This window comes from Aspergillus niger (genome assembly GCF_000002855.4).
Source record: "Aspergillus niger supercontig An14".
NCBI lineage: Eukaryota > Fungi > Ascomycota > Eurotiomycetes > Eurotiales > Aspergillaceae > Aspergillus > Aspergillus niger.
The window spans coordinates 1,367,096-1,378,061 of record NT_166529.1 but is presented as its reverse complement, the minus strand read 5'-3'; the positions used below and the strand labels follow the sequence as shown (position 1 = coordinate 1,378,061).

The 10,966-nt window shown below is 51.0% G+C and overlaps 5 protein-coding genes across 5 annotated transcripts; 2 read left to right on the top strand and 3 right to left on the bottom strand.

Annotated features, from left to right (window-relative positions):
• Positions 1 to 289: 289 nt before the first annotated feature.
• An14g05910 (uncharacterized protein) lies at positions 290 to 1,801 on the top strand (the record flags this gene model as incomplete). The annotated part of the gene is made up of 3 exons (XM_059744325.1): positions 290 to 657; positions 679 to 1,103; positions 1,194 to 1,801. 3 exons carry the CDS (start codon positions 290 to 292, stop codon positions 1,799 to 1,801), a joined length of 1,401 nt encoding a protein of 466 aa, XP_059602387.1.
• A 218-nt stretch (positions 1,802 to 2,019) lies between these two features.
• An14g05900 (uncharacterized protein) lies at positions 2,020 to 3,924 on the top strand (the record flags this gene model as incomplete). Its single annotated transcript, XM_059744324.1, has 2 exons — positions 2,020 to 3,798; positions 3,877 to 3,924. 2 exons carry the CDS (start codon positions 2,020 to 2,022, stop codon positions 3,922 to 3,924), a joined length of 1,827 nt encoding a protein of 608 aa, XP_059602386.1.
• Positions 3,925 to 4,795: 871 nt separating this feature from the next.
• Positions 4,796 to 6,477, bottom strand: An14g05890 (uncharacterized protein; the record flags this gene model as incomplete). Its single annotated transcript, XM_001401175.1, has 2 exons — positions 4,796 to 5,861; positions 5,918 to 6,477. The coding sequence occupies 2 exons, from the start codon at positions 6,475 to 6,477 to the stop codon at positions 4,796 to 4,798; spliced, it is 1,626 nt and encodes a 541-aa protein (XP_001401212.1).
• A 288-nt stretch (positions 6,478 to 6,765) lies between these two features.
• On the bottom strand, positions 6,766 to 8,214 carry An14g05880 (uncharacterized protein; the record flags this gene model as incomplete). The annotated part of the gene is made up of 4 exons (XM_059744322.1): positions 6,766 to 7,092; positions 7,202 to 7,255; positions 7,339 to 7,860; positions 7,924 to 8,214. 4 exons carry the CDS (start codon positions 8,212 to 8,214, stop codon positions 6,766 to 6,768), a joined length of 1,194 nt encoding a protein of 397 aa, XP_059602385.1.
• Positions 8,215 to 9,343: 1,129 nt separating this feature from the next.
• Positions 9,344 to 10,511, bottom strand: An14g05870 (uncharacterized protein; the record flags this gene model as incomplete). The annotated part of the gene is made up of 5 exons (XM_001401173.1): positions 9,344 to 9,582; positions 9,641 to 9,705; positions 9,767 to 10,146; positions 10,200 to 10,267; positions 10,322 to 10,511. The coding sequence occupies 5 exons, from the start codon at positions 10,509 to 10,511 to the stop codon at positions 9,344 to 9,346; spliced, it is 942 nt and encodes a 313-aa protein (XP_001401210.1).
• Positions 10,512 to 10,966: the final 455 nt, after the last annotated feature.

Sequence of the window (10,966 nt, the reverse complement as noted above, 5' to 3'; positions counted from 1 at the left end):
GCCCTGTCAATAGTTATAGAGGTCAAATATACATACCCCGGTCTTGACTAGCGATAAGAGATAGATCATCACATGACGCAATCTCCCAATCGGCCGCGTGTCTCTTTCAAGCTGCTACCACCGCAGCTAACTAATTGGAACTACAAAGTCACAGCTGTACAAAAACACTCACAATTAACCCAATTTCTCAATCCGCAATGCCAATATCCACCTAAACGAAATTCTCCGACTCAGTTACACTCTCACCCACAAATTCCCAACGAAAAAAAAAAACAAAGAAAAGGGAACAATGCCCCCCGCCAAAATTACCATCATCCACCCCGATCTCGGCATCGGCGGCGCAGAACGTCTAATCATCGACGTGGCCCTAGCACTGCAATCGCGAGGCCACCCCGTCACAATCTACACCTCGCACCGGGATAAATCGCATTGTTTTGAGGAGGCGCGCGATGGGACACTTGATGTGCAGGTGCGCGGGAATACGATCTTCCCGGCGCATGTGGGCGGACGGTTGTTTGTGCTCATGGCTATCCTGAGGCAATTGCATTTGACGTGGGATTTGTTGTGTGGGGAGACTACGAGTGGGGATAATGGGGAGGGGGAGGAGGAGGTGTTCATTGTGGATCAGATGCCTGCTTGTGTGCCCTTTTTGAAGGTGTTTGGTGGGAAGAAGAACAGCAGGAAGCAGAGGATTTTGTTCTATTGTCATTTTCCGGATCAGTTGCTTGCCAGGCGGGATGAGGGGGGTTCGGTACTGCAGCTGCTTAAGGGGTTGTATCGCGTGCCGTTTGATTGGTTTGAGGGGTGGGCTGTGAGTGCGTCGGATAAGGTGGTTGCGAATTCGAGGTTTACGAGAGGGGTTGTTAGTGGGGTGTTTGGGAGGGAGAAGGTTGGAGATTTGAGTGTCGTTTATCCGTGTGTTGATACGAAGGCTGGGGATGGGGGTGAGGGGGTGGTGAAGGATGGGGAGAAGTTGTGGGGTGGGAAGAAGATCCTACTCAGTGTCAATCGGTTTGAGAGGAAGAAGGACCTGGCGTTGGCGATTCGTGCCTATCATGGTCTTGGGGAGGAGAAGAGGAAGGGGACTAGATTGGTTGTTGCTGGTGGGTATTCCCTTTTGTCTGGCCGTCGAGGCTGCGCTCGTTGTTTGCTGGTTGAGAGGAGTGTGCTAACTGGTTGTTCGCTTGATGCAGGTGGTTACGATAATCGCGTCCAGGAGAATGTGCAGTATCATCGGGAGCTGGATGAATTGGCGACTGGGTTGGGCTTGCAGACGGCGACATCTAAGACGGTTATTTCGGCCCTTTCGATACCCGATTCCATCGATGTGCTCTTCCTGCTGTCCGTGCCGACGGCGTTCCGGGATACCCTTTTGCTGCAGGCGAAGTTGCTCCTGTATACGCCGATTAACGAACACTTCGGGATCGTACCGGTTGAGGCGATGCGGGCTGGCGTGCCGGTGCTTGCGTCGAATACTGGAGGGCCTTTGGAGACCATTGTGGAGGGCGAAACGGGCTGGCTCCGTGACGCCAAGGTGGATGCCGATTGGACTGCGGTGATGGACAAGGTGCTGTACGGCATGAAGCAGGAGGAACTGGACAGGATGTCTGTGGCCGCGAAAGAGCGTGTCGAGAAGGAGTTCTCACTGACAGCTATGGGCGAGAAACTCGAGCAGGAAATCGAAGAGATGCTCGGCCAGGAACAGCGGCCGTTCCATGGCTTCCAACAGCTTCTTACCTTCCTTGCATTGGTGGGAGTGGTGCTTGCCCTCGCTGCTGCATTCCTTGTGAAGCTGCTTTGATTGATTGTTAGAATAATACCCTTGACTTGCGTGTACTATATTCAATTCGTGATGCTCAGTTCATCAACTTTCACATCCAGTAGATATTGAATTGCTTCACGTGACACCGTGCCACCGACGTGTTCCCCGCGACACGTGCCGTCGTCTCCAGTTCGGCGGTTGTTCTTCATCCCCGCTGTTGCCATTACGAGGTTGGGCCTTTTGGTGTTTTGGGCAACATGCCAGAGGTCATCGATCTCCTCTCCTCCACCCCTCCGCCCCCGTTAGAGCGACGTGAGCAGCTCTCCATCCGCAGAGCGCATTCTCACCCGCCTGTCGTACCCGCCTCGGACTCCATCTTCTCCGACGAAATTGACCTCTCCGCATTTACCTACGATAACCCCATCGAGCAGCCCGCCAAACGACGGCGCTTGAGCCATGAGATCACACCCGTCAAAGATGTACCGCTTCCACCAGCTAAGAACTCGCTGTTCCTCTTCTCCGATGACGACATAATCTTATCCTCGGACGGTCCCGCCCCTACAAAACCTCCGGCCTGGAATGGAGAATCCGACCCTATTGTCTTCACCTCATCGGCGCCTGAACCCACTCATAATCTACCGGTCAGACCAGCCATAAGCTCGCGTGCTGTAAACACTATCTCACTCGATGATGATGATGCTGGCAATTCCAGTGACACCCGCAGTAACAACCGACCCCGGAAAGAGGCGATTCAAGTGTCCAGCGACCAATTGGATTTCCCGGATGTCGACGATTTACTTGATGTGGCCCAGCGAGTCGAAGCAAACGCATTTTCAAGTCGGACTGCGAATCTACTAGCAACCCTTGAAGACCGTTCCCGTGGCAGCAATGGCGAATCTGCGTCCAGGTCGTCGAGAGGTCGGAGGATCCAGGATCAAAGCGATGATATAGAGGTTGAAGAGATGCCGCCACCGCGGAAGCCCCAGCGCAAAGCAATCAAGGTTACAAGCGAAGAGAAGGAGGCTAAAGCCAGAGAGCGGGAGGCGGCTAAGGCACAAAGGGAACACGACAGGCAACTTGAAAAGGAGCGCAAGCAGAAAGCCAAGGAAGATAAAGCCCGCGAAAAGCAACTCGCAGCGGACATTGCTGAGGTCAACAAGCTCAAGGTGGACAAGAAGGATTCGACGCATGAGATGCTAATTGACCTCGCCTCTACATTTACCGACACAAGTCTCGGGAATCAGACCTCGGAGCTTATGCGCCTTCTCAAAGTTGATCTCTCATTTTTCCCCAGTACCATTCCGAATATCGTCAAGTGGCGTCGCAAGGTTCGGGCTACATATAACGACTCCCTTGGTCACTGGGAACCGTGCGCGCTTCACATCCGCGACGAAGAGGAGCATGTCCTATGTTTGATAGCGGCTCAAGACTTTATCAATATGATCGTGGCCCCAACAACCGAACCAAGAAATACTATCAACGACCACGTTGAGCGCCTGAAATTAGCCTACCCAAAGTCTCGACCGATCTATTTAATCGAAGGCTTGACAAGTCTAATGCGGAAGAATAACAATGCACAAAACAGAGCCTACCAAGCCGCTGTGCGACGACAATATGAAGACAGCTCTGCCCGTCCCTCAACGCGGAGAAAGCAACAGCAGCCTGAACCGGTTACGCCTATAGACAGCGACACGGTTGAAGACGCTCTCCTCGATTTACAGGTGACCCATTCGTGCCTAATCCATCATACAAGCTCCCCTGCAGAGTCCGCGGAATGGATCAAGAACTTCACTGAGTATATTTCCACTGTGCCCTATCGCCGGGAGCGGATGGACTTGAATGACTCCGCATTTTGTATGGATGTAGGACAAGTAAAGCCCGGCGAGAACCGATCCGACGCATTCGTGAAGATGCTCCAGGAGGTGAACCGAGTCACGGCGTCAATGGCATATGGCATTGCGACGCAATACCCAAGTGCGATGGATTTGGTAAATGCGATGCGGAAACATGGACCGGGGCTATTAGAAGACGTCAAGGTATATTCCTTTACGGCTCCTCGCCTTATTCGATTATATCTTTGTCTTGGTACTGACCATTATACTTTCAGAAATCAGCAAACAAAAACGGCGCCCTCACCGATTCACGCATTGGTCCAGCCGTGAGCAGACGATTGTATAAAGTATTCATGGGAATGGATCCGACGTCGACTGATATTTGATCAACATCATCGGGGTCGGCGAACATTGACTCTCTTTTCTATTGGAGTTATATTTGCAGCGGTATTAGTGCATATAATCTGGGTCCGTTATTGGCGCGATAGGTACGCCTTATTGGTATATCCACCATTTTTATTGGCACGGATTGGCATCATATTACTTCAAACATCGTTATTGGTATCGGTTTATCTTGGTTTTTATGTATACTCGGATTATGTATTGGCGGTGTGCAGGAAAGCTTGTATGGATTTTACTAGTATCCCTTCACCAAATATGTCTTGATACACAACTCCAGATAGATACATCCCTGGAAAATAATATTCGGCCATCAGATCAGGGTACTCATTCTTCTGCATTCCTCTATGACAGGAATCGACGACAAGTGCTATATCCGGACACTTGCTTCATCCATCTCGTGATCTCAATCCCACCTGCCCACCTATATAAGAGGAGAGCAGGTCCCGTCGACTGTTCGAGACTACGACAGTTATGAGTAGAATTGCTAGAAAGCTCATTCTAAATCGATGATAGAGGGTAATATAACAACTCATAAACACAACACGCTAGTTTGGAAACAATGTACATGCATTAAATCGTGCTTTTGGTCTTGTTGAGATGCACATTGAAATGTAAATCCTCGATGTGATCGCACGAAGAGATTGTTGAATCGGCAGAGTGTTTGACAGAGGCACTGGATGAGAGTATCATGACATGGAAAGCCAGTATAACGAAGAATCCATGTATCATAAACCCAGGCGGAATGCTGAATGAAGCACGCATCAACGACAAACCACAAGGTCAACCGGTCGTAAAGAGCCTACAAAGCTTTTAAATTGATTGCGGAACTTCGCTTAGACAATACCTTGTGCCTTTCCAGCCCCATTAGCTGACGGACCGCCGTCTGCGCTGACCGGACCCCGTAATCCATCGTCACGGCCACCTCTCCCGGGATGTCCACGAACTGGCCTATGAGCCCGAGATTGTCGATTCCCGGGGGAATCACTGGAGGTCGGTCGCTGCGCAAGCGGACCAACAGTGTCGCCGCCGCTCGCGGAACCACACATGGGAGGGTGATTGAGTGGTCTAGGATCCCCTGCACGGGGAAATTCAACTGTTTTAATATCTCCTCCATGATTTCCTGTCCGGAACATTCGAGCATGGGTTTCTTGATATAGTCGCCCTCCCGCTCGGGGTACATGGCGTAGCCCCAGAGTACCTGCACGTGCGCAGGCTGATCCGGGAAGAGAGGTTGCTGGGGAAGATTGATGCTCAGGAGCCAGGGAGTGTCTTTGAGGGTGACGAAAGTCCCACTTCCTACTTTATCACCTGTGAGGGCGGTAAAGCGGTTGAAGAACTCGGGGGAGGAAAAGGTGACGGTAAATGATTCGAGGCGGGACTCCGCCATGCGTGTGCAGAAGTTGTATGCGTTCCCGAAGATAGGGTTTTTGGTGGAGAGCTCTAGCCACAGCAGCCAATTCTCGTCCAAGTCTTTCTCGATATCCATTAGTTCCAAGGACGGTGGGGACGTGTTGGTTCCCGTTGTGGAGCCGGACATAACCGAGCCTAGTGAGACCAGCACGATGTCCCGCTCCCCCAGATTTATCGTCATCTCGGGCTCATTTTCATGTATGGCTTTGATGGCCGATACTCGGTGCGGTTCGCTGCTTGAAGGGGTGGTGATGATATCAGTGACTGTGGTGTGAAAACGGAAGTCCACGCCACGGGAGCACAAAAAGTGAGCAATTGGTGAGACGATAGACTCGTGACGATTGTAACGGCCACCATCTAGCTTCCGGCGACAGTGGATCTCGTGGATGTCGTGCATGTAGTGTTGAAGGTAGCGCCGGAACTCAGCTGCACTATGAACAGGTTTTATGCCAAAGCTAGGAGGAATTGTTAGTGAGGCATGGCAAATCAACGGTACCAAGATACGACTCACGTCGTGGAAAGGAGCATCCAGTAATAGCTTTTGAAGAAGCTATTGCTAAAATGGTCGCAGATGCGCGAGCGGCCGAGCGACTTGTCCGACTTTGAGGCCAGCATGAATAGGTCCACGCGGTCGCGCAGTCCCAGACTGGCTCGCTTGGCGTCAATGCGTTCAAGACCATGTTTATGGCGGGTGAGGAAGCGAGTATGAGGGTGATCTTTCACTGCTTCAGTGTCCCAGAACTCGTGAAATTCTTCGAGGACGGTCAGGTTTGGATTGGTCTTGGAGGGGACCAGAGAAAGAAGTTCTTCCATGCAGACGTCGTTGAATGGAGGCATTCCCCCAGCGCGGCAATCATAACCATTGACGGGGTCCCCCGTACTGATACTCCCGCCGCCAGCTTGACTGAGAGTTTCGAGAATGTGAACACGAGAAGGGGGCACATGCGCCTCCTGAATGAGATGCACAGCTGCAGTCAGAGAAGAGATGCCGGCCCCTAGAATCCACGCATCCATCCCCTCTGGCAGCCGGCGCTCAGGCGGAGGAGTTGGCGGTGCCGAAATGGAAGACATGGCGGGCAATGGTTGTTGCTGCTGAATTGAGATAGCCACGAGGACATCCAACCGGTTTATAAACCGAAGTCCACGACGTTCTGGGCTTCCCAAGGTGTGGCGGGAAGGTTTCTGATGTCAAGGCTCGCCGACAGCGCTCTCTGTCACAGTGAAAGAACCATGGTTCGCAACGGTTAGACCCACGCTGACGATCGAATGATTTGCTTGTGCAAAGTAGGCGTTGTATTCGACCCAGCTGATGTCCCTTCTAGCAAAGTCATTCATAGGCCACGTCCTTTCTAGAATTTCCTAACGACTCAAACATATCTCCGGCTGGTCACTCCTCCCGCCAAAGGGACACTGTCCTTTGTGTTCCTTTTCCAAGACATCTACATATTCACCCACTGACTTCCGGCCCCTTCCTTCAAATTGCCTCGGTCCTAGATCGGCTACATCGAAACCCCTTGGGTAATAGGTATCGCCATCATCGCCGGGAAGTGGAAGGCCGAGGGCCCACGTCAGCCACGCCGCCGGACCCCAGCGGTTCCACATGGTCGGCTGCACGTAGTACGGCATTCCTTTCCATATTTGAACATAATACCGACCGTCTTCATTGGGAGTATCACTGAAAACTTCCTGTCGGAGAATCATCGGCCGAGGAAGGTGAAGGTATCGCAGAAAATACTTCCGTAGGGCTACCAGCCCCGTAAAAATCCTCCGATACCGCACGGGTGGCGCATCGTACCTGGTTCAGACTATCAGCACATGGCTCTTTGCAGAAGCCATCACAAAGAATGTGCTATGCAGAAAAGCTCACATCATCGCTTCTCGCAATCTGTTGTCCATCACACAGGTGGCAAACCTGACCCCGACGCCTCTCACCCACTTAGGAAATCCATAAACAATGACGTCCATCGTCTTGTCAGCAACCAATCTATTGCGGTGGTCGGGTCTCATGTTCTCTTCTTCATAATGGTCACCCCACTGCCGGAGCTCCTCCAAGAAATGCAGGCCATCACTAAACCCGCTTTTTCCCGATGGTAACTCATCATAACTGATATCCAGGGCATCTCCCAGGCTCTTCCAGTAAGTTCCAATAGCACATCGTTCCAATTCCGTCATTGCTCGCCACTCGAATCGTTCCACGAAGCGGATCGGCTCCGTGGCGAATAGGCTCAGGGTATAGAGCATGTCAGACTCGAGAATTCTACCGCTGGCACGGTATCCGGAGTGTAGGAATTTGGTACGAGCAATGGCGGTGCGTGCACGAGAGGAGGTAGGAGGGCATGTCACGAACTGACCGATGAGGGCACCCGTGTCTGCGTAGCGTTTGAAGGAGGTGGCAGGATTTGAAAATTGGGAGGTATGCAGAAGGAGGGAGGAGATGGTCGGGATGCCATATGTCTGTATGGGAGATCACATGGCGTCAGTATGTCAAGAGGAGGGGACGTAAGGAGGAATCGTTACCCGAAAAAGCGCAAATTGGAGGGCTTTCACTGCAGTGGTAGGGAACTCAAGTTGCAAGATGTTCTTTTGTATCGCCCATGCATCGTCCACGGTCATTTGGGACATGGATGCACGAGTTGTATACTGTGGGTAGTCGCGGTAGAGGATGCGAACGCGCTGGAAGCGGAGGGTGGAGACGAGGAGAAGGTAGGCCAGGACGGCGAGAGAGAGGGTGACGGGAAGTGAAACTTCAAGATGGGAAGGTGAGAGACGTGAGAGATCTGCCTGGAATGCATCACTTGCGAGAGGCATGATGGACAGTGTTATCTTGCTGGATGAATCCGAGATGTTTCACTAGTATGTTGAGACAGAGAAATAGATCTATGATGCTGGATGCTCCATGAAGAAGGTCGGTCTGTGGTGCCCAATATATACTACGGCGGCATGAAAATAGAAGTCGCGTCCTTGTGTAATACCATTCTCCTATACATTGTTTCCTATAGTCAGCAGCCTAATCCTCGTGGTATACCTCCGTAGTAGTTGCATCATCATAGTAACGGGTTCATATGCCACTATCTTGAACGGAACGCGGACCGAGGATGGGGAGCGCGGGGTGCCGATCATTAGGACGATCACTCGAGTTGATGAGCCAGTCATGGCCGACCAAATGGGCATTATGTGCAGCAGGTCTGATAGCCCTTGCCGGAGAGATGAATCCGAAATCGTATGAGCATCTTGTCTATCCGCAATACGCTGGTCGAGGCAGCGGTGACCTATGGAATGCAGCATCTTGGAGGGCAGATATCGTATTCAGCGTATTCCTAGATAGTAAGAAAAAAAAGAAAAGATACGTCAGCGATCAAGGAACACAAATGACATGTGCTGAATAACCTGGGATGGTGTGGAGCTGGCGTTGTGGTTGTCCACGGACGAAACTGCGCGTGAGGAGGAGAATGAGTCGGATCTTTGCCGCAGCACAACATATCACTCCACCGGATATCTTTCTTTAGGACCAGTAATGCCCCGAGATCTCTCACATTTGCTCACAGGAGATGAATTTAGTTGCGGATTCTCCAATATAGCTCGAAATCGGCACCAATCCCCCATCATATTCCCTGAAGTCCTTCTCATTTCTCATTCTGGACTGGCTATAGCGCGCACTCCTATCCCTTTGGATCCCCATAAGAATATCTATCAGAATAAAAATATGTACCAAGTATAGTAGATTACTATTGACAGAGAAGATAATGACTGCATCGAGTACGCCAGGGTATCAGCTGACATGATGGGAGTCATGTGCTACACCATCTCCTCCCCCGTTCGCATCTCGCGATCAATCGAAACCTCGACCATTATGTCCTGGATCCCAGCTAAACTGGGATTATCATCCACACTACCGCGCACACACGAACTGTATGCTTCAGCACGCACTTGAGACCACTCATCCACTGATCCCGTCCCTGCAAAGGCCAGCGGCTTCGGCCATGACAACGAACTCATCGTCTGCCCGCCTTTTGAAGAGTAACTGGACTTTGATGTTTGGCCACGCATGGTGCAACATTTCATTTTGAATGATTCCGAGAGGCGGTTGGAATATCGGGCGCATCAATATCACCGAAGCACAGATAATGCCCAACTCAAGTTCGACGATGGACCATATAGCCTGGAGATATCCGTTTGCTGGAGAGCATTAGCAACTTCTTGTCATTTGACCACGAGGGTAGATGGATTAACATACTGGTAGCATCTGCCGTCACGTATCTCTTGAATGTGACCATACGCAAGAGGCCGATGGCGCAGACCCTGTTCACTGTCAGTACCATTCATTCAACCAGTTCGATTAGTTGTAGAGCGGGAGACATACAATCCACCGAATCCAAAGATAAGACTTAGTTCTACCTTCTGTCGGGGCGACAGATTCATTCCCCAAACCACGACCAAGGGCATTGAGACCAAGATGAAATTCTCAGCCAGCGCAATCGACCCAACCACAATGTAGAAGGTATTTCGCCCCTGCATACAGCTACCATCAATGTGCTTGATCCAGAAATAACGCACAGGCCAACATTGGAATATGCTGACAAAGATGGAAGCAATGCCCCAGGCAAGCGTGAACACGATCAATGCGGTGGTAAGCCTCCGCCAATATGTGATGGCTCCGAAAAGCTTGCGGAGCAGAACGATATAGGAGAATTTCACGAAAACGTGGCTTAATACCCAGAATTTCGTTGAGCACCAAAAGAGCTACCCCGTTCGATTAGAACTTGGACCTCACTGCGGGAGATTGGTATACTCACCAAAGTGACCGTCCCTCTGGTAGGCCTGGAGAGGGACCAGAATTCGTGACCAACGCCGTTGAATGCCGCTAGATGACATGTAAGCTAATTAGCATTGAAATTGGGGTTATGAAGTGACTCACATATCACAGTACAGAGGGTTAGGCCGTATGAGAAGAAAAGCCCTATACCCATCAACACATCCCCGAGATCGAGTTTCTGACGGACAAGTCGTCGAGAATATAATCGGAGGATAAAGAAGAGAGTTGTCACGACGCATGCCACAATGGGGACAACAACGAGGGTGATGCCCCAATGATTGAGTGGCGTCATGGAGGCTGATGCGACGCACAAAGCCGGGCTTGCATCGACACATTCATCTGGGTTGGTATGAATTTTATCCAAGCAAGGTAACGGGATGTAACATTATGTATACAGGGTTATATACTTTCTTCTGCATTCTCAGGGCGTCTCCGAAAAGTCACAGACGGAAGAACCTAGTTAATCGGCCCGCTGCAGCAACACAAGAGCCCTCGTCGGCCGAATTTGCAGTGATGTCAACGAGTCCGCGGCAGTGGCAACTACTCCAATCACAATTCGCCGCATTCCGAAAGTCAAAAACGAACCTCGGGATATCTCCCATTGAAGTTGAAAGATCGAAGGCCAGATTAACTCGACCAGATCGCGGACTGCTGCCGATGAGCAGCATCATGATTGGCTTGTTACTGCATTCTTTGCTCCGTTGTAGGTGATCTGGTTCCTCTTTGAGTATGTTTCCCGGGTTACTC